At 43.8% G+C, this 25,273-nt stretch overlaps 1 protein-coding gene across 2 annotated transcripts in view; it reads right to left on the bottom strand.

Moving 5' to 3' along the window:
- Nucleotides 1–555: 555 nt before the first annotated feature.
- Nucleotides 556–25,273, bottom strand: part of BCAT1 (branched chain amino acid transaminase 1) — a 58,902-nt gene continuing 34,184 nt past the window's right edge. For both annotated transcript variants that reach the window (XM_018569164.1, XM_018569163.1), the window contains exons 3-11: nt 18,067–18,267; nt 15,243–15,353; nt 12,429–12,548; nt 11,095–11,258; nt 10,055–10,197; nt 5,997–6,082; nt 4,342–4,482; nt 2,929–3,003; nt 556–850 (exon numbers count right to left, since the gene is read on the bottom strand). In XM_018569164.1, coding sequence (XP_018424666.1) covers nt 803–850; nt 2,929–3,003; nt 4,342–4,482; nt 5,997–6,082; nt 10,055–10,197; nt 11,095–11,258; nt 12,429–12,548; nt 15,243–15,353; nt 18,067–18,267 — 1,089 coding nt within the window. In that variant the 3' untranslated portion in view covers nt 556–802. The remainder of the gene's footprint in view (nt 851–2,928; nt 3,004–4,341; nt 4,483–5,996; nt 6,083–10,054; nt 10,198–11,094; nt 11,259–12,428; nt 12,549–15,242; nt 15,354–18,066; nt 18,268–25,273) is intronic.

Below are 25,273 nucleotides of genomic sequence, written 5' to 3'. Positions count from 1 at the left end.
TACTTTATATTTCTCCTTAGAAGGTCAATCAGTGACATTCAGATTTACGAGCTCAGAAAATTAGTAAATCATCTAAATGGTTCCGCTCATCCCTAGGCACCACCCCCTGGATCTGGGCAATGGCTGGACGGAGTCCCCAGTCATGGCAGGTACTGGCTGTCCTGACAGGAACTCTTAGATCTATAGTCTTATTATTACTGGAGGAATGGGGAATACTGGAGTCATCCAGCTGTTGCTGAACTACAAGTCCAAGCATTTCTAAACGGCAGTGCCATCCTTCTCATATGATGATACCAAAGCTATACACACCACGTAATAGACTCGGCTCTCTGGCAGAGCTTTGTGCTTCAGAAACCTTTGTGCTTCACCGGATAATGAAGTATAAAACACCCGAATTAAAACGCCGTTCGGCTGCTTCGGATACAGAAATGTTCACATTTTTAAGTGCTTCTCACCTCAATGAAATAAAAACAGATCACCAAACGCCTAAAAACCCTGAATGATCCACATTAAAGCATTGAAGAGTCTTCACATCGTGCCCTGATAACGGTGCATTGGAGGATCATTTCCGATGGATACTTCGTGTGTGGACATCAACATAACACTTCATTTAAGATATGATTGGGGGGAAAAAAGTGCTTATGGTGATTCACAGATTTCTACAGCTAGGAAAAAAAAAAGGTTTCTTTGAGCTAAACCCACAGATTGGAACACCAACACCCACATTTCACCGGGGCAATACTATACAGCGGGCTATACTTGTATGTCTTGTGTTCTTTGTGTTCAGGATTCAGAAGGAGGTCTAGGAGCTGCCCACCACCACGCCCCAGGAATTCTCCGTCCTTCCATACTGGAATCAAACAATACAAAAAGAAGTTAGAAAATAACAAAATCTACCCATTTATTATTGGTGCGTATATAGTGCCGACAATTTACACAGCGCTTTACATAGTTGCACTTTCACATCAGTCCCCACCCCTCAAGGAGCTTACAATCTAAAGTCCCTATCTCACACGCGCAGTAGGGCCAATTTAGACAAGAGCCAAGTAACCTTCCAGCATGTCTTTGGAGTGTGGGAGGAACCGGAAGAAACCCATGCCAGCACAGGGAGAACATGCAAACTCCTTGCAGATTGTGTCCCTGACCAGGATTTGAAGCTGGGACCCTGAGTGCTACAAAGCAGAAGTGCTAAACACTACGCCACTGTGCTGCCCAAAACAAGAAGCCGACCCGAAAATATGACAGTGGTAACCCGACATAGAATTCTATTTATTGAACCTAAAAAAAAGATACATCAAATAAATGTGACCAAATTATAGTTTCCATTTAACCCCTTCCTAACTGTAATCTGTAGATTAACTCTTTGGCTGCCAGCGACGTAAGGCATAGGACTGTCTACTTCACACTGGAAGAGATTCTGATGGCTGAGATGCCACTGGGTCACTTCCACGGGCTGGTAAACGGGTGCCCCCTTCCCCACCTGACACCCCTGCCTTGCTTCCTGGGCTCCACTGTTCCTCCTTCTAGCCCGGGAATGGCTTCTTGGGTGTTGGCAGGAAACGGGGAGAGAAAGCACCGAACTTCCGTTCGCCAATCTCCTCCCCGCTGAATAAAGCTGAAGCAATGCTGATTACATCACTTCTGGCTTTTCAGCTGTCATTCCGCCGCTTCATAGTTACATAGTTAGTCAGGTTGAAAAAAGACACAAGTCCATTGAATTCACCCTATAGAGATATAAAAAAAAAGAAGAAGAAAAGCCTAAACAGAACGCTATGCCCACTGTTGACCCAGAGGAAGGAAAAAACCCCTATAAAGCACGGTTCAATTAGCTCCAACAGGGGAAAAAAATTCCTTCCTGACTCCATAAGGCGATCGGATATTCCCTGGATCAACAATCTCTGATGCTTAATATACCTCTAACAACTCAATATCCAGTAATATTTTGTGCATTTGGGAATACACAGTGGCGTCACACGGTGGGTGCGGCCCGCACCCAGGTGCCACCATTGGGGGTGACACCAAAATGACTGACAGTCATTTTGGGGTCACCCCCTATGAAAAGTCGGGCACTTGGTCACAAACCGAGAGCCCGACAGTGTCAGGAATTTTTTTTAAACAATTAACCGAGCTAGCTAGAACTAGCTGCTGGGGGAGTCTATTCCAAATTTCCATATGCAAAGGTTAAACCTCTTTACCTCCAGACGCAAAGAGTGCCCCCTTGTCCTTTGCAGTGACCTTAAAGTGAATAATTTGGCACCAAGCTCACTATATTTAACAAATTCAGATCAGCTAATCTTTCCTCATAGCTGAGCTCCTCCATGCCTCTTATGAGTTTAGACGATAGATTGTATTTATCAGCAATTCTGTCCCAAAAAACCTTATGAGTTCAGTCGCCCTTCGCTGCACTTTCTCCAGTTCCACAACATCATTTTTGTGAACTGGTGCCCAAAACTGGACTGCATATTCTATAGCTAAAGAAACTATTCAACAAGGTCTTGCTTGAATAGCTTCTTTGAAGTGCAAAGGTGACACTAGGGGTCTGATAGGGTTTTGCAAAGGCATTTGGTTCACACAAAGTGGATTTATATCCATTGTGACTATTGTGAGGAATCTAAGTTAAAGTCTTTGAGCTCGGAGTTCTGATAACATAAACTGTGCAAAGTGTTTCTACCTTGAGGGCAGGTTCACACCATTTTCCGGACCAGATCTGTGTGCATTCCAGACCAGACAAAATAAGACAAGCAGTATTTTTCTGGTCTGGTCTGGTCTGGAATAGACTGCGCTGGTGGGAACAGAGGCCAGAAATACTGTAGCAGAGAGATACATTAGGATGCATTTGGGTCCAGAAACAATCTGGTCTGGTCTGGAGATGATCTGGATTTGGTGTGAATTGGCCCTTAAGCAGACGCAAAGGGAGCTTTAACTCACCTGGATGTCGACCATCTCTTTTAATAGACGAGCAGCAACTTTAGGTCCATTCTCCATTGTCGGGATGTGTAAGTTCTGTGGAAACCCAAAATACATGGATTTAAAAATGTTGTTTACAACTACAAATGAAAATATCCCGAATCCCTAGAACGTATATACGCACAATGTTGTTCTTTCGCTCTACTTTTAATAATTTTAAAACATTTTGTTTCAAAGTAATCTGTAACATCAGCCAGATCTTCACCTGCTTTGTCTATGTTGATACAATAGACATTTTCCTTGCACCGGATTCCTCTCCACTTTCATTAGAGAAGAACTCTGGGCAAAAATTTTCTTAACCTGCACTGCAACCGTGCACTGCAAGGGTTTAATACTTGTTTTTCCCTGGGTGCTGAAAAATCAGAGCCGGCATATACTTAGATCAGTCCCTGGGGACTCCCTCCTCCTCTGCTGCAGCGGTCTAAGGTCCCTGAGTCATCACGATCTATACAGTGTATAGGAAGCCCCAATGCAAGGGTTAAAAACATTTTGCCTGTTATAAAAATACAGCATGCTGCAGGTTAGGCTCATTGTTGTCTGCTTTTATTTATAAATTGGAAAAGGGGATTAACAATACAATTTTTTATTTAAATTAGTTGGTTTTTTTTGGTCATTACCCGCTGTCCGGCTTCCTGATTGGCCGGGAAGCCAGCTCCATGCTGTTTGGCCGGCTTGATGCTGATTAGCTGTGAAGCCGGCTTCCTGGCCAATCAGCATGGAGCCAGCCAAACAGCATGGAGCTGGCTTCCAAGCCAATCAGGAATCCGGGGCCACGGGTCATTACCCACAGCCCGACTTCCTGATTGGCCCGGCTCCATGTTCCCTCGCAGCACTGTCGGTCAGAGGAAATCTCCCTCTGACCAGAAGTTCTAGTTTTGGGATAAGTATCGGATCATTTGAGCGAGTACAAGTAATCGCCCAAATACTCGGTATTGGCACCTATATCAATACTAGTATCGGTGCATCCCTAGTTAATACAACTTTTCTCCAGGGTTTTGCTTTAAGAGAAAAATTAAACCTGAAAAGGGAAACATTGCATAAAAATGTAATAAAAAAGGATTAAATATAATGAACAAAGGATTAATAAAAGTAAAAAATACATAAAAACTACCATGGGACTGATATATAAACGTTCCTGCCACTAGATGGAGCTGAGGAGTATAGGAATTTCCTATGCACCTTAGCTCCATCTAGTGGCAGGAATGGTGTATGGATGGCATGCACTCAGCTATACACTGGGCAGAAAATAAAAGCCCTCCTGTGCTCACAGATTGAGAAGCTCTACAATTTCACATGGTAAGCTGTGCCCATATCAGACAAACCAACTATATCTACTACTAAATCTCTATCAAAGCGCAGACAGCTGAGTCTCACCTCGCCCTTGTACTGGACAGCTCCAACTGGACAAACCACACAAGCTGTGCCGGCACCGAACATTTCCTTCACCCGGTTCTCTTTCAATGCCGTTAGAAGATCATTCATGGTGATGTAACGCTCAGTCACCTTAAACTCTCCCTGTTAAAAGGCACAAAACATATTTCATATGAGGACTCTCATAACTATTCGAGTCTCACCTCCCGAATTTAGAATAATATTGCTCGATGATTTCTGGTTTTAGGATAAAACTACATTGTAAGCTCTCACGAGCAGGGCCCTCCTAACCCTATTGTACTGAAATTGTATTGTAATTGTACTGTCTCCCTCCATTTTGTAAAGAGCTGCACAAACATTACCTAAAGGGGATCTTCACTTTAAAATAACTGGCGTCATACCTTTCTATCTATTAACAGTACGGTCACCCCTCTCCCCCCTGGTATGCAATAACAGAACCCAGAATTGTGAATCGTACATACATAAGTACAGATATAATGCTGTTCATACAAAACCATTCCATTTATATAGACAGTCAGCCATACCGGTTTTAGGATCACAGAGACTGGGAGTGTTCAGAAATCACAATATTACACAGAGCGACTTCCACTAGGGGTCATCAGTATTCTCTGTACAGCACTGTGGTATATGTGAGAGTTATATAGATATGTAATAACAATAGTGTGTAACTATGGTAGAGGACATTAGAGTGTAAGCTCCTCTGGTGCAGGGACTGATATTACTGGCTCTGTGTTCGTTGTAAAGCACTATCGTGTATGTCAGAGCTTTATAAATGTATAATAATAGTGTGTGACTGTGGTGGGACATTAGAGTGTAAGCTCCTCTGGTGCAGGGACTTATGTGACTGGCTCTGTGTTCTCTGTACAGCACTATAGTGTATGTCAGCTATATACATGTGAAACTCGAATAATTAGAATATCGTGCAAAGTTCATTTATTTCACTAATGCAACTTAAAAGGTGAAACTAATATATGAGAGAGACTCATTACATGCAAAGCAAGATAGTTCAAGCCGTGATTTGTCATAATTGTGGTGATTATGGCTTACAGCTCATGAAAACCCCAAGAACCCCAAATCCACAACCTCAAAAAAGTAGATTATTACATGCAATCAATAAAACAAGGATTGTACATAGAACAATATCGGACCTCTGAAAAGTACAAGCATGCATATGTACTCAGTACTTGGTTTGGACCCCTTTTGCAGCACTTACTGCAATTACTTTTGCTCGATATTCTAATTATTCGAGTTTCACCTGTAAATGTATAATAATAATAATAGCGTGATAATAACAAGTGTGACTGTGGAGAGAACATTAGAATGTAAGCTTCTTTGGTGCAGAAACTGATGTGACTGGCTCAGTGTTTTCCGTACAGCCATTGTTCTCTGCATGGAGAAGCTGTGAGCTGGGTGATCAGCGGTTTGTGATCGCTCAGTTCTCGATCTATAGAGCCGGTGTGTGACAGCTGCAGTGGCCCACATTGGCTCTAAGTATTGGGAAGAGCATAGTTTACTCTCCCAATACTTCTCCTTTGTGGTGGTGGTGGTGGGTGGGGGGTTTGTGCACACTTTGGCATCCTCGCCTTGGGTGCCAGAGCCCCTTGTCCCGGCACTGCTCCATACAGATCAGTACTCACCCATTTGGTGGCGAGGTCTAGTATACTGCGCCTTGTAACTCCAGGTAGAATGATTCCATCTAGAGGCGGAGTCACCAATTCTAGTTCTGCAAAGTTACAAAGTAATTCATTGCGTTATGATAATGACAACCAATAAGAAAACAGAATGTGACAGGTGCAGAGAAAAAAAAATATTAATTCCGTTAAGTTAACAAATCCTTTGCAGATACTGAGACTGACTTACTAAAGGAGTTGGAAATCTTCACACACTGTATTGTGTAAATAGGCAATCTTGGCATCCAGCTGTTGAGGAACTACAAGTCCCACGAGACACTGCAAGACTCTGGCAGCCACAGCCATGCCTTCCAGTGGCAAGATAAGATCTGTATCTTCACACCAGCTGGATTGCTGTGGTTACCTACCCTTGGTATATTGTATTCTCCCTTCCAACATCCGACTCCTCAGATGTCAATGGCCGTGCCACCTGCTGAGTGATCTCTTTTATGAATGGGGCCCCGAGCGCCGAGTGTCACATTAGTCATAAATCCGCCAGGCTGAGGAATCTGACACCCAGCGGCTGAAGAATGAACCCGATAAAAATGTGCGAGTTCAGCAGATGTGCCGAGAGACGATCTGGGAACTTCTAGGAAGGGGAGTTTATTTCACTTCCCCTCTATCATGGCAGCATCTGAGCAAGAGATAAATATATCCGTGTGCACATCTACCTGTATCTGCCAGTGTGACGGTGGCCATACATGTAGAGATACTGCATGTTTGTAATATAAGACCTACCACCGAACTAGGTCTTACTTTCGGGGAAACACGGTAGATATGAACATTCGCAGGCAATCTATCACCAATTCAAATATCAAACACAATCTTGATCCTCATTGTGTGATCAACTGAGAATATCTAAAAAATAAAAAAACACAATCAGTAATACATGTAACGGATATTAAAGTGGAACTCCAGGACTTTCACAAGTTAACCCTTGCAATGCAGCTACCCCCGTATTTCAAGGGTAACTGCTTGTTTTGGTCTAGAGTAGCAAACAAAGATAATATACTTACCTGATCTTCGATCCCATCGGGGCTCCTAGACCGTGTTCCTGCAACCTCTTCTCCCCCCGGGCTCCAGCGGTCTAAGGACATGTGACATCATCATAGTCCATTTACTTGTATTAGACATGAAGATGCTGAAAGACATTCCACATCCGGAGTGGAGGGGGGGGAGCTGAGCTGTCACCGCCGCAGGACCGAGGATCAGGTGAGTGTATCTTCTTTCTTCCATTCACTAGACCACAATGAGCACTTAAACCTTGCAGTGCAGGGGTTAATTTTTGATCCTACTGGAGATCATTTAATTGATCTTGGTTAATTACACGGTTCTGTACCGCACAATGCATCTATTGCGCGTTAATAGTGCGGGAGGTGTGTTGCGATGCTATTCATTAGAATGGCACTCCAAATGCACCTTCCACCCGCAATGCGACTGATCATGCCACCACATATGGTACCACAATACTGTGCTTTGTGATGCAATTAAAAAAAGGAGTGCATGCACTGTAGGTACGTTGCATTGAATGGCACTATTAACACATTGGACCAGTGTGAATTAGTGGTAATTCTTATATAGTGCTGACAATTTACGCAGCACTTTACATAGTCCGCATTAGTCCTTTCCCTCTAGCAGCTTACAATCAATGGACCTTCCAGCATGTCTTTGGAGTGTGGAAGGAAACAAGAGTTCCTGGAGGAATCCCACACAAGCACAGGGAGCACATGCAAACTCCTTGTAGATAGTGACAAGGATTTGAACCACGGACCCCCAGTGCTACAAGGCAGAAGCGCTAACCACTACACCATTGTGCAGCTCTGAATGGGGCCTAAAGATCATTTTAGTGGCCTTATATGATCATATAGATATGTGTGTGGCTACCTTAAGACCAACCGACTACTGCCAGACATCAGAGAGCCCTGAATATGAGGAAAAAAAGGATCATCCTATATACTAATATCTCACAGCAGCACAAAGTATTTCAGAAGAGGAGAGTGAGGGTCACCATGCATGTTACAATTTGACCATTGGCATAATCAACCAAAACTATATAATATGAGGACCTAGATAAACTATCCAATCAGTCTGCATCCACTCGGGCCCCTGTACTACAAAGTCATTGAACCTTGTTCCTCTACCCCTAGATAAGAACGAGCATTTCCCCCTTGCAGGGTGGAAGGGCTTCACTTCAAGGGTAGTTTCTAGACTTCGGCTTTGACTTCTATTATGATAACAATGAGGGAAATATTTACCAGACTCCCAAAATCTAATGTGTTGTACTCTTTTCTTTTCTCTTATTTTCTGTAGTAACATTTAAGCCCTAAATTGGATTTGAAATGAATTTGTCTTCCGACCATCTGCCCTCACCCGGATCTGCGCTCTCTGCCACACACACACACATCTTCTACAATAAAGTTACTCTCTGCACATTATTTCATGACAATTGAATGATCACCTAATGCACGAAGATGATTGGGATATAAAAGGTGTATACATAAAGAAACAAAGTATCAGTTCTGTTGTTCTTTTCCCACCTGACACCAATCAAAAAATCTGCTGCATGTTTAATGCTCATTTAACAGCTGCTTGGACCGGCACCCAGCCTATGACTGGACAGTGAAAGAGAAGCAGCACAGTCATGGGTGAAACTCTCTGTCACTCCGTTCTCTTTTCCTATCAGCATATTCCATGAACTGCAGTACAACTGATTGGCTCCTTGTGCTGTTTCTCCCTCCCCAGTCTGAGTATGGAACCACAATACTGTGCTTTGTGATGCAATTAAAAAAAGGAGTACAAGTCAGCTACCTGTCGTCACCGCTCACTACTCCATAGATCAGATCACCATGTTACAATACTCGGGTGGGGATGGGAGGGGACATCCGAGCCACAACCATGCATGGGGCAACTCAGGGAGAGAAGCACATAACACCTATTTATGCTGGGGTCCGAAGCCTATTGTACCCTATTACTATTGTTAATGTTATCAATGTTGCCTAAATGGAAAAGTTATGGAATCCATACATATGAGATCGAACCTGATATTAACACCGCACACTGTGAGCCTAGATTTATATTGTTGGCAGACTGTATGCAATGTTTCTGTATGGATGTTCGTGCCTTACAAAATAAAGAATTATAAAAAAAAAAAAGGAGTACATGCACAGTAGGTGAGTTGCACGGTACAGTGCATTGATCGCACGAGTTTTGCTGTTCAGGAATTGCAAGAGACTGATATACACATATTAATTAGGGATACACCGATACTGATAGTAGTATCGGTATTGGTGTTGATGCCAAGTATTTGGCCGAGTACTTGTACTTGCCCAAATGCTCAGATGCCTAGCCCGATACTTGAGCTTCCGGTATCAGGAAGCTAGGCAGCGAGTCATTACACTTGTGACGAGGGAGCATGGAGCTGGCTTCCCGGCCAATCAGGTAGCCGGGCAGCATGTAATGACTCACTGCCTAATTTCCTGATTGTCAGGAAGCTGGCCAATCAGGAAGCCGGACGGCGAGTCATTACACACCCCCTGGCTTTCTGATTGGCAAGAAAACTGGCTTCATGCTCCCTCGTTATCTGGTGACGAGAGAGCATGGAGTCAGATTCCCAGGCCAATCAAAGCTGGGCGGCGTGTAATGACGTGTTGCCCAGCTTCCTGATTGGCTAGCTTCTGGACCAATCAGGAGTCATTAAACGGCGCCCGGCTTCCTGATTAGCCAGAAAGCCGGCTCAATGCTTTCTCGTCACAAGTGACGAGGGAGCATTGAGATGGTTTTCCTGCTAATCGGGAAGCCAGGTGGCGCGTCATTACAGACCACCTGGCTTCCTTAATGGGACTTCTGGTATCGGTATTCGGTATCGCACTCTATACCAAAAAAACGGTATCGGTACATCCCTAATATCAATGTATTAATGAATACAGTTACATTAATATGTGTATTTATATCTGCCTGGGGTTCAGCTTTGAAGAGCAGTGACAGCCAGGCAGATAGTATTTCCAGCAGCGAAAGGAATAACCTACCTCCAGTTTCATTTGTCCAGTACAGGAAGAGGTTCATGGTCCCGACTTCGGTGATCTGCTCATCCTCCCCATATAACCAGAGGACCTGCTGACAGCCGGCATCCTGAGCCTCGTATTGAGCAAACAGGGCGTTCCCGTAATTCCTGGGGACAGAACAGGTAACAGTTCCAGATCAGATCAGTGGACTGCGAATGGTAATCATGTTTCACAGGAAGTCTAATACGTGAGATCATTTTCTCTTCGCCACATTAAAGGAGAATCCGGGAACAATTAAAAAAAAATGACCCTTGCAATGGGGCTACCCCCGCACTGCGAGGGTTAAGTGCCAATTTTGTCTCGGCTGTGAAATAAAGCAGATTTAATTACCTGATCCTCGGTCACACCTGGCTGCTATACGGATCCCTTGAGCCTCTCCTCCCCCGGCTCCTGCAGTCTAATGACCGCTGACGTCATCATGGCTTATACAGTCCATTGACTTGCTTTGGACGTGAGGATGCCTAGGGACATTCCACAGCCGGAGCTGAGGGGACGGCAGGTGATCGCTGACAGCCGTGGGACCAGGGATCAGGGGAGTATATCTTTTTTATTTGACCCCCCCTAAAACAAAATGACTGCTTAACCCTTGCAATGCCGGGGTAGCCCCACTGCAAGGGTTAATCAAATGTGTGCCAGGAGTTCTTCTTTAAAATGAGACTGACCCAGGTCCTGCATAATTGTTAAAGGAGCATAACTAAAGTACTTCATCAATGCAGGGCAAGGATTGTAGGTATGGTATAGGCAAACTTTGGCCCCAGAGCTGTAGTGAAACTACAAATCCCATGATGCATCTGGGAGTAATGTCTGTGGCTGTCAGAGTCTTGCAATGCCTCATGGGACTTGTAGTTCCACAACAGCTGGAGGGCCGGAGTTTGGTTACCCCATAGAGCGTTCACTGATTTTTACAGAGACCCCTGACCCAACAACACAGAACTATGCGACGCACTGAGGTCATCACGGCGAATATGGACGGAAGCTTCAAGTTATTACAATGTAACACGCACCCTCCGAGCTTGCTGTCTCCGGTGCCTCCCTTCCAGGCGCGGACGTACTTCGGATTGGCCCACAGTGACACTGGATTAAAAGCCCCACTTGGGAAATAAGCCCCGACCGGGCTGAGGATGACGAAGATTGCAGCCTTGGACGGTCTCTTCACACCTAGAGAGGGCTGCAGACATGAGAAAAACTCTGATGTCATCTGAGATGATGGAATAGCGCTGACATATACAGTAACCGGGAACAACCAATCATACTTGATCTCCTAAAGCTGAACTCCTTCCCTTCAGTCTTTGCACAGTGTATCGGCTCCTCCCCTCACTCTGATTTCACTGCACACTGCGAGCTTCTCACAATGTGCATTAGAATTTGCAGCAAGTCAGATAGATCCCAACTAATTTCCTGCCTGGAGGACATCCAGCAACATCTGACACTTTCCTCCCCGGCCTGACTGTCTCTGGCCCGCCCCTTACATTAAATTGATTTCAGTCTTTCCAATCATGGAGGCTCAGCATCACATGTGAGCTTTACCTCAGGCGCTCAGGAGGCAAATGCAGTCTGCTTAGGGACGCTCACTCCTCCAGACTGACATCCACCCATCAAGGTTTTTTTGAAATTTGCATAACTCCTCCCAAGAGCCAGCCCACTGCTTGCATCAGGGCTGAGGAATCTTGAAAGGAGTACTGAGGCAGGGGGCTGTGATGTTTTTAGGAAGTTATGTACAGCACCCTGACGGCCCCTTTTACCAGCCATGATATGACTGCATTTCACAGAGAAGCACACAGGCCCAGTGATGATGTCACTGGGTCTAATCTGAGGTATGTCATGAAAATGGAAAGATTGTATATTAAAATTCCATTAGCATATTGATGAGGGGGGAATCAAGAAAAGCCAAAATATAAGCTGGTTAAACTTCATATTTATTGTGTATCTCTAGCCCAAACCATGTGCATCTCTATCAAATTGTATGGAAGGATTAGAACCCCTGAAAAGCTTTTATTGTTGCCCGTGTCCATGCTGGGAAGATTCACCCTCCCTTTGTGTCCTGGTGACCATTGTCAAAGTATTGGAAAATCCAAAAGATTACAGTTGTCACCACAACAGGAAGTTAGGGAAAATCTTCCATTAGGGATTCCTAACCTTCCAATATTGATCAATTGCAAGTAAATATAAAAATAGCTTCAGTGAATAAAAGCAACAAATGTTTTTTTGGAAAAATCAATTAAATGGATCCTAGAGACCCCCGATCAACCGTCACACACTGCTACGATTGGTCACATCCATAATCCTGTACAGTTTGGCTAAACCCTGACCATGGCTTCCAATCAGGACGGGTTCTCACCTCCATGCTGATAAACATGGGACGGATGTACAGACTGGCATCGGTGGACTTTGGCACCCACTCTCTCTCCACGTCTATCAGTTTCTTGATGCACTCCAGAAGCTCCTTCTGATCGAAAGGCTGGAAACACAAATTGAATTTAGGTTAGAGGTCTCCGGGAAGGAAGATATTTTCCTGCGTGCAGCCAACTTCCTGTCAGCAATCTCACGGTCGTAAAACACGGTTTACAATCACTGCTAAAGGACAACTAAACATAAATGATGTGAACGAGCTCTGAATATCATTCACAAGAAGTTTTAGGAATTTTTAAAATCAAACTAAATGTAAAGGGTCGGTCCATGATTGGTGGATGTTGGAGAATGAAAAAACACTTGAAGGTCTTCTATCTCTTGGGGTCTTTATTGATGAAATCAATTTGATAAGTTCCCGGATCTGTACACCTGCTGTGTCCATTATGTGTCCCCAACTTCCCTGTTCTGAGTTCCGGGGTCTGTACACCTGCTGTGCCCATTATGAGTGTCCCCAGCTTCCCTGTGCTGAGTTCCTGGGTCTGTACACCTGCTGTGCCCATTATGAGTGTCCCCAGCTTCTCTGTGCTGAGTTCCCGGGTCTGTACACCTGCTGTGCCCATTATGAGAAGTTCCCATGGTCCCTGTGCTGAGTTCCGGGGTCTGTACACCTGCTGTGCACAATATGAGTGGTTCCCACCGACCATGTGCTGAGTTCCCGGGTCTGTACACCTGCTGTGCTCATTATGAGGGGTTCCCACCATCCCAGTGCTGAGTTCCCAGGTCTGTACACCTGCTGTGCACAATAGGAGGGGTTCCCACGATCTCTGTGCTGAGTTCCTTGGTCTGTACACCTGCTGTGCCCAATATGAGGGGATCCCACGGTCCATGAGCTGAGTTACTAGGTCTGCCCACCTGCTGTGCCCATTAAGAGGGGCTCCCACCATCCTTATGCTGAGTTCACAGGTCTGTACACCTGCTGTGCCCATTATAAGGGGCTCCCACCATCCCTGTGCTGAGTTCCTGGGTCTGACCACCTGCTGTGCCCATTATGAGAGGCTCCCACCATCCCTGTGCTGAGTTCCCAGGTCTGCAGATCTACTGTGCCCATTATGAGGGGTTCTCATCATCCCCCCCTGTGCCTAGTATGAGAGACTCCCAACATTTTGTTCTGGTCAGAAGACAGTAGACATTTTTACATCACCAGCAACAAATAAGTCAGGTCAGGTGCTCAGCAGGTATACAGAGAATGTGGATGTGTATAATCACACTCCTTGCGTTGCATGCATGAGTGCAGTAAACAAAACCTGTACAGCAGAACTGATGTCTGTCCTGTGGCTTTAGGACCTCAACCAAACTTCATTCTGGGTCAGAATTTGCTTGCCAAGAATGCAAAAATGGCCATAAAAGCCATATAGTGAACAAGCCCATAGGCCAGCCTTACCAGAATGAAGATCTGCTACTAGAGGACCTTTAATAAAAATCACATCAGAATGCAGCTCTGCCTGCTGGTGTGAAATCATCTTACAATCAAAAGCAAACTAACATATTTTTCTTTCACTTACAATAACTGTTTTTTCACTTCCTGTTTGGGTGAGGCACTGGGGATGTAGCCCTGGACTCCCATTTGCATCCTAGGAAGGCGACATCACCAGTTCCTTCCGGGGAAATCTCATCCGTAAACTGTAAAATCTTACCATATCTCAGGAGGAAAGGCATTTTTCCCTTTTCCCATGAGATGATGTCACATCTTCCAGGAGCCAGACCTAGAGTTCTAGGTTTTTAGTTTATCACCTTTTTATTTTTATTGTTATTTTTTTTACTTTTTTTTCTTAATTTTTATTTATTTTATAATTTTGTATCAATTTGTTATTTTAATGTAATATTTTTTTCCCACTTAACTTTATTTCTATCACACAGGAGCTAACAAGCACCTGTGTGATAGCAGTTAAAGGTGACAGGTTCTCTTTATTGACCCTGTCACCTCCAATACAGGAGTTATAGCACAGTACTGTGCTGGAACTCCTGTGACAGCTGAGAGGGGAAGGCTGCCAGTGCAGCTCTCCCCTCTCACTGTATACACAGAGCAGAGCAGGGAAGGGCCTGCTCCCCGCTCTCCATCCTGAAGAGAATATCACCAGCAGGGAGAGAGGTACCCAGCAGGGCGGGAGGGTTTGGGAGTTTGGGGGAGGATGGACGAGCAGGCTGCGCTGTACATTTAGCTCTGCTTTTAGCCATAAGCTGCTCCTGGAGCCGGCGTGGTGATGTTAACCCTCGTGGTGGGTTGTGCAGAGCTAAATGCATAAAACGATTAACAGTCCGGCGACCGGAACTTCATGTCCTGAGCATGGGGCAATAAGAATCCCTGCCGCCCCTCTGCTCCCTGCCGAGGCCGGGCCTCCGTTGGCCTTGTGGGAAATCTGGCCCTGATCGTGGGAAGAATGGGGAGGAAGACGAAAAAATAAGGTCTGCAAAGAATAAAAAGTCTGCAATTATCTATAAGTAAATTGCCATTATTGAATGTTTCTAAAGGTGCCTTTGTTGTCACTTTAAGGATAAGTTCCTCCTTTAAGCACAGTGATAACCACCACACAGAAGTATAATAATTGAGGAGATAGACTGACATATTTTACATTCTCTGCAAGTCTTTACACACAAATGTCAGCAACAACAAGTCTGATCTGTTTTCTGGTCTGTAAGACATTTTCATGGGCCGAGGGCTAATGCTGGGAGGGTATTTGACTGCAATGTAATAAAATAGATACGTCATATAAAATGTGTTTGAGCTGCATTCTTTCTCACATACCGGCAAAGTCATTCTGATGGCAGAACGCAGCATTCGATCCATGTTCATCTGAGGCCGAAACAATCGGATCTTACCGTCAACACCACGATAAGCCTTCAGTCCTTCAAACAACTGAGGGAGATAAGATAAAGGTTATTGCATCAATATGCAATCAGTGCTACGGACTCAATGTACAGAAGATATACTGATGGCATCATGGGCTACAAGGTACAGAAGAGATAAAAATGACATCATCATGCAATGAGTGCATGGGATACAATGTATAGAAAATATAGAAATGACATCATCATGCAATGAGTGCATGGGATACAATGTATAGAAAATATAGAAATGACATCATCATGCAATGAGTGCATGGGATACAATGTATAGAAAATATAGAAATGACATCATCATGCAATGAGTGCATGGGATACAATGTATAGAAAATATAGAAATGACATCATCATGCAATGAGTGCATGGGATACAATGTATAGAAAATATAGAAATGACATCATCATGCAATGAGTGCATGGGATACAATGTATAGAAAATATAGAAATGACATCATCGTGCAATGAGTGCATGGGATACAATGTATAGAAAATATAGAAATTACATCATCATGCAATGAGTGCATGGGATACAATGTATAGAAAATATAGAAATGACATCATCGTGCAATGAGTGCATGGGATACAATGTAAAGAAGAGATACAAATGACATCATCATGCAATGAGTGCATGGGATACAATGTAAAGAAGAGATACAAATGACATCATCATGCAATGAGTGCATGAAGTACAGAAGCGATACAAAGGATTCCATAATCATAAAGTAACTGCAGCACAGCAGACTGTCATTTCAGTGGAGAATGAACAGTATGGCAGATAATGTACAGGAAGAAGAATTCAAAATAAATAAGTTATTTTAGCTCTAAAGTCTCTAACTTTAACAAGTTACTGTAATTCCAAAAGTCATTTTCAATCCTTTCAAATCTGCAGTTTTCATTCAAAGTAATCCCTGGTGATCCTGCCACGAAGGTCCTTGTTCAGGCAGTTCTTGGTAAAGGGTGACAACGCTCTGTCCCAGTCTCCCAGTTGTGCACTTGCATTGTCACCCTGTCACATGTGCTCCTGGTAAAGACAACAAGGGGCTATGCCGACCCACATAGCTTAGCAGGGGCTCTCGAATCCTTCCCTACTCTACCAAAAGCCGTAGAAAGGTTAGACCATACCTACACCTTAAATATTTGAATATGTATCATGATATATGTATTTTGATTAGACCCAAAAGAGGGCCAGTTGTGAGAAAAGAGGGACAAAGGGATTTGCTTCTAAAATGGGCAGTTTGTAGATGTACATCAGCTCCACATACTTATGGACAACAATCTGAGCATGACCTCACATGGACCAACAATGCTGATCCATACCAGCGAGGAGTAACAATCCTCCCACTGTGAAAGCCCCAACACAACCCACCACGAGGGTTAACATCACCACGCCGGCTCCAGGAGCAGCTTATGGCTAAAAATAAACGTGATCTAAATAGGATAAAACTGCACAAGATTCAGGGATTTTCAAGAAGTTCTCCTACGCTGAGCTCCTGGAAATGCCGGTTTCCTGGCTGTACCCTCTATTTCCGCACTCTAACTGGGTCAGAAAGGAAAAAACATTGCCATACACACAGACCTGCCCTGTCTAATCTCACCGCGTCAGACTGGTGGAGTAACAATGCGGACAATGTTTTTTTGGCCCCTTAGGCTAAGTTCACACCTAGGGGACTCCTGACCGGCAATTCTTGTGGTCTTGTGCACGATTTTCACGCAGTCGGGAGTCGCTAAGATGTGAACCAATCGCGCTCTGGGTGCCATTATTTTTTAGGCACCCCCTAAAAAAGTGAGTAGCAAAAAAAGGTACTTGTACCTTTTTTTAGCGATTGCCGCGCGGATGTCACCCCATTGAAATCAATGGGGCCTCGCGGCAATCGCTGTGCACTAGCACATGATCGCGCGGCCCTGGGTGTCGTGCAGGTATGAACCTAGCCTCAAGGTTGAACTCTAACCAAAACTACCAAGACCAAAAAAATATATAAACTAAAAAACAGCGTTTGTTGCAATATTTACTCTCATTGCTGGGCTCTACCCCTGCAGTGCTTCTTTTCCACCACAAGATTCCCTTAGTCTGATGGTCAGCAACATTCAACCGACTTCCTCTGAGCCCAGGTCACCTTGGACCCACTACCAGCCTGTGAATAGACCGTAAAAGCAAAAGCAGCACAGTAATAAGTTCATCTGTGCCGCTCTGCTCTCTCCTCCCATCAGTATTCTCCTTGTCAGTGCATGAACTGATTGACTCTCTGTGCTGCTTCTCCCTTTCGCAGTCTAAGCTATCCTGAACAGGACTGAAGAGACTAATACCAGGTCAGATCCAGGTACTAACACTGATTGGGTTTATAAAAATCGATTAAATATATATTTTCATTCAGCTTTAATACTAACAGGGTTATTCACAAAAGGGTGAAGAGTTTGGAGAAGGCAGGAGAAGTGAACGATCTAGGCCAAAATAGCCGATTCGGAAAAATTCTACAATTCAGCTTTCCAGTTCAGCTATGTTGTCCTAGATTATTCACTTCTCCTGCCTCCTCCAAACTCGTCACCCTTTTGTGACTAACCCTTTAAATTATCAAGTCTTTCATGCCAAAGCATTAAATGTGCCATAAAAAGGTTGTATTCATTCTAAACCGCTTGTCTCTATATCGATACCAGATAGATGCACCTAATAAAGTGGCCGCTGACCGTATGCAGCAGCCAAGAAGCGCCATTTGTGGTCCCCCCACTCACCTGGATGGCGTAGTGAAGTGCAGAGCAGGCGGGGTGGATGGGAATGTTCTGGAAAGGCTTGATGGTCGGCTTCTCCCATCCTTTGGCCACTGACCATTCGACCATGAACATGTGATCAGTAAACGCCGTGCCGAAGACCAGAGTGCTCGGGTCAGGCTTTTCTTTGGGCGAGGTGGTCAGCTCAATGGTGATTTCCGATGCCTGAAACAGAGAAAAAGATTTTGTTTATTACATGTTGTGCCATCAACGACAGACAAGGAAAGACGCACCTCCAGCCCTGACTGGCAGGTAACACATCAGACCGAGGTGTGTGTTTTTCTCATCAGTGTCTGACAATTCAATTCATTTAAATAATGAGCATAAACACTGCAAGTTCTGCTTACAGCAATGATACAGTGTAACCTAAGCACAGGGAAAAGGGGAAAGATACAATTTAGGACTAGAAACCTATCACTAATGGGTAACCTCTGGGAAAGTTTCCAGCAATGATACAGTGTAACATGAGCACAGGGGTAAAGGGAAAAGATACAATTTAGGACTAGAAACCTATCACTAATGGGTAACCTTGGGGAATGTTTCCAGCAATGATACAGTGTAACAAGCACAGGGGGAAAGGGAAAAGATACCATTTAGAACTAGAAGCATATCACTGATGGGTAACCTAGGGGAAAGCTTCCAGCAATGACATAGTGTAACAAGCACAGGGGTAAAAGGGGAAAGATGCAACTCAGGATTAGAAGCCTATCACTGATGGGTAACCTAGGTGAAGGGTTTCAATAATAAAACAGTGTAACATAACCACAGGAGAAGAAGGGAGAAGATACAACTCAGGACTAAAAGCCTATCACTGATGGGTAACCCCGGGAAATCTTTCAGTTATAAAACAGTGTAACATAAGCACAAGGGAAGAAGGGGGCAAATGAAACTAGAAGTCTATCACTGAAGGGTGAACCAAATGACAGCTTTCAGAAATAATACAGTGTAACATAAGCACAGGAACAAATCAGGACTGGGAGCCTATTATTGATGGGTGACCCAGAGGACAGCCAATAGTATGTGGTCAGGAGGCTAAAGTTCAGTTCTGAGATCGAATGGCAGCAATGATATAATGTAACTAAAGCACAGTGAAGAGGTGGTGGAGTTACAGCTCAGTAGTTGTAGCTAAGTGACAGAGTGGCCAGTCAATAGTGTATGAGGTGGGCAGTGATACTCTATTCCCTTGTTTCATACTGTCTGCTCATTCTGTGTTTGCCTCTCATAACATATACAGTATATCTGTATGATACAACAATAGGGTCAGAGTTACACAGAAGCCACTGTTAAAGAAACTCCAGTTCTTTTGCTATGACTATTGCACATCCTTTACACTCTGGTGAAATCACAGTATCTGTTATGACCCCTCAATACAAAATCCTCGCCCTCTGTTCCTTTAATATTTCGCAGTGAGTAGTCAAATGTTCTCCTGTACAGAGGGGAAAAATATATAACTGAGTCAACAAAAAGGAAACGACCTTGTTGCGGCCTGTTAACAGCGGCACTCCCAGGAATACAAACAGAGATAACGTTCTGTCACTGCGCAGAGCACGCAGCAGGCAAAATTCCCATCTGAAAACTGACATATTCCTGCTTTTAGCAGATGCTAGTAATAAAAAAATAAAAAAACTGTTACATGTGCCAAGTGTATAAAACTAACACTAGCTCAAGAGCTGAAATCAACAGGAGCAAGCAAGAGCCAGTGAGACAGTTTTTTATTGAATGCCTGAGTGTGTGCTCAAACTATAAACACCATAGTAAACAAAAAAATTGTGTGACCACAAACAAAAAAAGTCCACTAGGGTGCGTTAACTGGTCCATTTCCCAAAGAGATAGAGTCCTTTCCTGACCCCCCGCGCCCCGGGTGCAAGGCTCCTGACAGGGGCAAGGCAGTCATGTCCACTTGGCTAAAACCAGGCAGACCCATTCCTCATGGTCAGCCAAAGCTGACCACCGAGTACTAGGTTGGGGACTCTACCAAAGAGTGACCTACAGGTTCAGGGGAGGAAGGAACCTAATGGTCACACATCCTCCCCCTAGACTTCGGGGCATGCCGGCAGCCAGACTCTCCATTCTGTGGAGTGAAAAAAGCACACATATAGTCAAAAGAACAAGTGTCCCCATTGGAAGGCAAAGGTCACCAGGATACATTGAGCTGGTGAATCTTCCCAGTAGTGGCACAGACAGCAATCATAATCTTTTATGGAGAGAAAGAACAAGAGTGCCAGGCTGTACAGATTATTTGTCACAGTGAAAGGGTCTATCAAGATTTTAAGACCCAACATGTTTTAAAGGTCCTACATAAGACAGACCCACAAAACCCGTTAGCTGTCAACTTTTGATAGATCCTTGTATAATGACAAATACAAAATTGATATCAGGCCAATCCCTCGTTCATCTCATCCTTTCTCTTTAAACAAACTGACTCTCCCAGTAACCCTATTGGGGCTCCACCGAGTAATAAAGAGCTGCCACACTATAGTAATCATTCAATTTAGTTGGAACTCCATCAAGCTTTGAGTCTAGTGCTCCTCCATCCCAATTCAGAAGCAATAAAAAACCTGGTAGGGGTTCTATACCATTCTCCACTCCATCCAAAGCTGGTCCCACCACCCCTGATAGATTGGTATGCATTTTATACTAATGAGCAACAAAGATGGAACAGATGGAACAAAAAATATGGGAACACCTCAACATGGGCCAGAACACCTGAAAGTGCAAGAGATCAGCAAAAACAGCACTAGGAACTACGGCAGGGAGCTTATTTCATCAGAGCCCCTGGGGGAACCGTTGGACTTATTATTGTAATACCTCACGAGTTGTGTTTTGTTTTGCCAAAGAGGCTGCAATGGGAAAAAGAAATCTCAAAATCTGATTTCACTGCTCCAGAACTGTAATCTACAAGAAGCCGTTTGTTCTGAGGTGGAATTCTTCCAGTAAGAAAACAAGCAAAAACCCAAATCAGAACATGATGTTATCCTATTACAAGGATAATCCCACCTAGAGAGAAGCATAGAGCATCTAGTGCAGGGCATAGCAATGGACTGTTGCTCACTCCGAGTCTCTCTCTGTCAAAGCAGTTGCTGATCACATAACTTGCTTCTCTACATCTGCCAGCTGCTGAAAAATGCATTACTGGGGGAAAAGGTCAACTAAATGAACTTACAAACCTGTCGCTTGTAAATAAAATGCCAACATGATAACATCAGACACCAAAACCTTTGAGAACAATCCACTGCATAGCAGAGGAACTAAGTAATCTTTTATTAGAAACTCCCAGAAACAAGGAGCTCCAGGGTCAAGAAAAAACGAAATTAGAAACAGATGAAAAAGAAGAAAATGCCCCATACCCTTCTCATTGGATCCTGAGAAATCTGGGGACCCTAAATCCAGTACTGGGACACATTCTCAATGGATTTGGGCCCAGTACTCTGCTTTCCCAGGATTTGGAAAAATGGCCAATAATTTCATCCTTGTCTAGAAGTTGGGTGTAAGTTTTTTTTTCTTTTACAATTTTTTCTCTAAAGTAGATGTAAACCCAATCATTAACATCTCAGAGAAGCTTTAACAGTCATTCCAAAACTCACATCCAGTCTTTTTATACCTGAAAATTTCATTAAAATAAGCCCTGGTGATCTTCCAATGAAGGTCCTTGTTCAGGCACTACTTGTTAAAGGGTGACAATGCTCTGTCCATGTCCCCTAGTTGTCCTTCTGGCCTGTCACCTTGTCACACGGGCTTCCAATAGAGGCTACAATTGGTCATTTCAACACACATTACACAGGCCTGGTCCACAGCTATCACTAAAAGGAAACCTGCCCTGAAGCCATCACTGGAGTGCATGCAGACACGACATGGCTGCAAGATATCAGCAGCGCTGATGTGTAACAAGCAATGGAAAAAAGATAAAAACAGTGTTTTTATTAACTAAAAATGATGATACACAATGCCCAGCGCACATGTAGGGACCAGTATATAAATCTTCGGCCGAGCAGTCCCACCACTAGATAAAGCTGAGGAGCACAGTGTATTCCTATGTTCCTCTGCTCCATTCTTTGACCATAATGTCGGGTAAGTGGCATTCGCCCAGCGTATGTGGAACATTTATAAATCGGTTTCTCAATGTTATTTAGGTAGGCCTTAAAACTACTTTAACTGAACATAATTTAATCTGAGGGTGGGGAGGGCCTACCAAATAAGCGAGCCTTCCATTTTCAAGCAAGGTCCACTTTAATAACTTAAGGTAGCCAATAAAGGACATCATTTAAACTCCAAATTTTCTGCATCAATCAATGGATAACATATTACAAGACTCTACTCTGATCATTCTCTGGAAGCTTTCCCAGCTGCTTCACTCTTCAGGAAGCATTCACAGGGGAGCAGTGTTTCACATTCCCAATAGCATGAAAAGCCCCAAACTCTGCGGTCACTTTCCTGCCGCAGGAGGCGAGCTGATCCAGACAGCGGGAAGCAGAGGAGATGGAGCAAGACAATGCGAATGCCTTCCAAAAACAACTGCAATCGCAGGAATGTGCGATTGTGCCAGATGTCGGAGGGAGTGACGGGTCACACAAGGTCAGCCCTACAGGAGAAGATGGCGGATAGTGCACAACGAGATTCTGACAAGCTAAATAAAGTGGCGGCTTAAATGTCTTCTGTATATAAGAATATATACTTACTGTATATTATATATATTTGATAAAACATTTCTATAGCATTGCTTGTGCTCATTTAAACACGGATTATTACCGAACACAAAAAAATGTTGCCCATAGACATCCAAAATGTTGAAGTTATTTACTAATAATAATAATAATTAAAAAATGATTGCACAAGTATTTGTCCCATTTGTTGTGAAACCCTTAAATAAGCTCCACTGTGATCAATTGCCTTTAGAAGTCACATAATTGATTGCATGGAGCCACCTTGGCTCAATTAAAGTGTCATATGATCTTAAAATACATACATGTGTTTCTTGAAGATCTCATAATTTGTTGGAAAGCAAATCTAAACAAACAGCAACACAAAGAGCAACTTTCAGAACCAGTCCAATCACCAGTCATGGTTTGGTTATAGATCTCCAGCTTTGAACATCCTTCAAAGTGCAAATACATTCATTAAATATGGAGAGAATATGACACAACCATGATTCTGGCTAAGGTAGGCCAGCCATCAAAACTCAGCAGATGGCTAATCAGAGCATTAGAAAGGCTAACATGAAAATGGTTCTCTGGTCTGGGGAGGCTAAAATAGAACTGGGCTTAGTGCAAAATGCTATCTGTGGAAGAAAGCCAATACCACTCCAGATATACCTGAGAGCACCATCCACACTGTAAAGCATAGTAGTGGCATCATGTAGTGGGGATGCATTTCATTAGAAGGTATTGGAAAACTGGTCAGGAATGAGAGCATAATGGGTACAGCCAAATACAGGTCAATTCTAAAGGATATAAAACCAAGAAGCAAAAAGAAGCTGAGGTCCTGACTCCACTAGATAGATCATTAGTTATTACTAGAGAGATCCCCAGCAGGAGGAAGGAGGTCCTGATTCCTCTATATAGATCTTTAGTTATCACTAGAGGGATCCCCAGCAGAAGGAAGGAGGTCCTGATCCCCTACACAGATCTTTAGTTAATACCAGAGGGATCACCAGCAGAAGGAAGGAGGTCCTGATTCTCCTATATAGATCTTTAGTTACTCACCAGAGGGATCACCAGCAGGAGGAAGGAGGTCCTGATTCCTCTATATAGACCTTTAGTTATCACTACAGGGTTCTCCAGCAGGAGGAAGGAGGTCCTGATTCCTCTATATAGATCTTTAGTTATCACCAGAGGGATCACCAGCAGAAGGAAGGAGGTCCTGATCCCCTACACAGATCTTTAGTTAACACCAGAGGGATCACCAGCAGGAGGAAGGAGGTCCTGAGCCCCCTGTAAAGAGCTTTAATGATCATAAGAGGGATCACCAGCAGGAGGAAGGAGGTCCAGAGCCCCCTGTATAGAGCTTTAATTATCAGAAGAGGGATTACCAGCAGGAGGAAGGAGGTTGAAGGATTACCAGTAGCAAGAAGAAGGTCATGATCTAATTATCACCAGATACCAGATAATGAATCCAGAGATGGGCAAATCCAGAGAGAAAGAAAGAAAGAGGACATGACTAAAATGGAGTTCAGGAGGGCAGTATTTTCGGCATGAGGCTAAGAACAAGAACACGGGGACACGACCTCAAACTAGCAGGAGGAAAGTTCAAACCTAACCCAAGAAAGTGCTATTTTACCTAAAGAATAGTTGATGCTTGAACAGACTTCCAGCACAGGTAGTGAGTCAACCAACAGTGAGTAGACTTGTGCGCCGTCAAAAAATGTGTTCCGTTTCGTTTCGGAATATCCGTTATTTCGTATTTCGTAATTCGTGTCCGAAACTCAATTTGGATTCGTACGAAATACTAATTTTCGTTAGTTTCGGCACATTTTCGTAACTTTACGAACATACCTTTGTTAATATTGGAGTCGATGTGGTAGTTGTTTTTTTTATCCGAAATACGGAATTCCGTTAACGTATTTCGGATCCGAATTTCGTATTTCGGATAGAAAAAAAAAACTACCATCAACTCCAATATATTAACAAATGTACTTTGCTTTTTAACTTCAATATAACGAATGTTCGTAACGGAACGAAATTCCGTCAACGGAATTTCGTATTTCCTGCCTGTAATGCAACCCTCAGCCGCAGCGGATCCGTATTTCGGATAAAAAAAAAAATCTTGTCATGTTGTTCAACCTCATTTACAGGGGTAATATTAGTTCCTGTTTCAAAGAAATTCGGATCCGAAATTCGTTAATGGAATTTCCTGAGACTCTGGCTCAAAAATTGTAATAGTAAGACACAGCCAGGCAACCAGCATTGTGAGAGGGAGGCCAGCAATGGCAGCCTCTGACAGATGTGTCCTAAATGGTAATTCAAGCATTCAATGTCCTGCCTTTAGCACGGCTGCAGCGTTTCCTGAATTAGGCTCAGTCTGCTGAACACGCAAGAGATTTCACAGAGCAGGTCTCATGTATGTGAGGCTCATCCTGGGGGTTCCTGAGCTCTGCACAATGTATGTGTGACAACAAGATGGAACAAGGAAACAACTAGAACAGTTTATAACTAGCAGAGGATGTGCCCGAGGGATG

This window comes from Nanorana parkeri, unplaced genomic scaffold (genome assembly GCF_000935625.1).
Source record: "Nanorana parkeri isolate BGI_ZX_2015 unplaced genomic scaffold, ASM93562v1 scaffold1295, whole genome shotgun sequence".
NCBI classification, from domain to species: domain Eukaryota; kingdom Metazoa; phylum Chordata; class Amphibia; order Anura; family Dicroglossidae; genus Nanorana; species Nanorana parkeri.
This window is presented reverse-complemented; position numbering and strand designations above follow the sequence as displayed.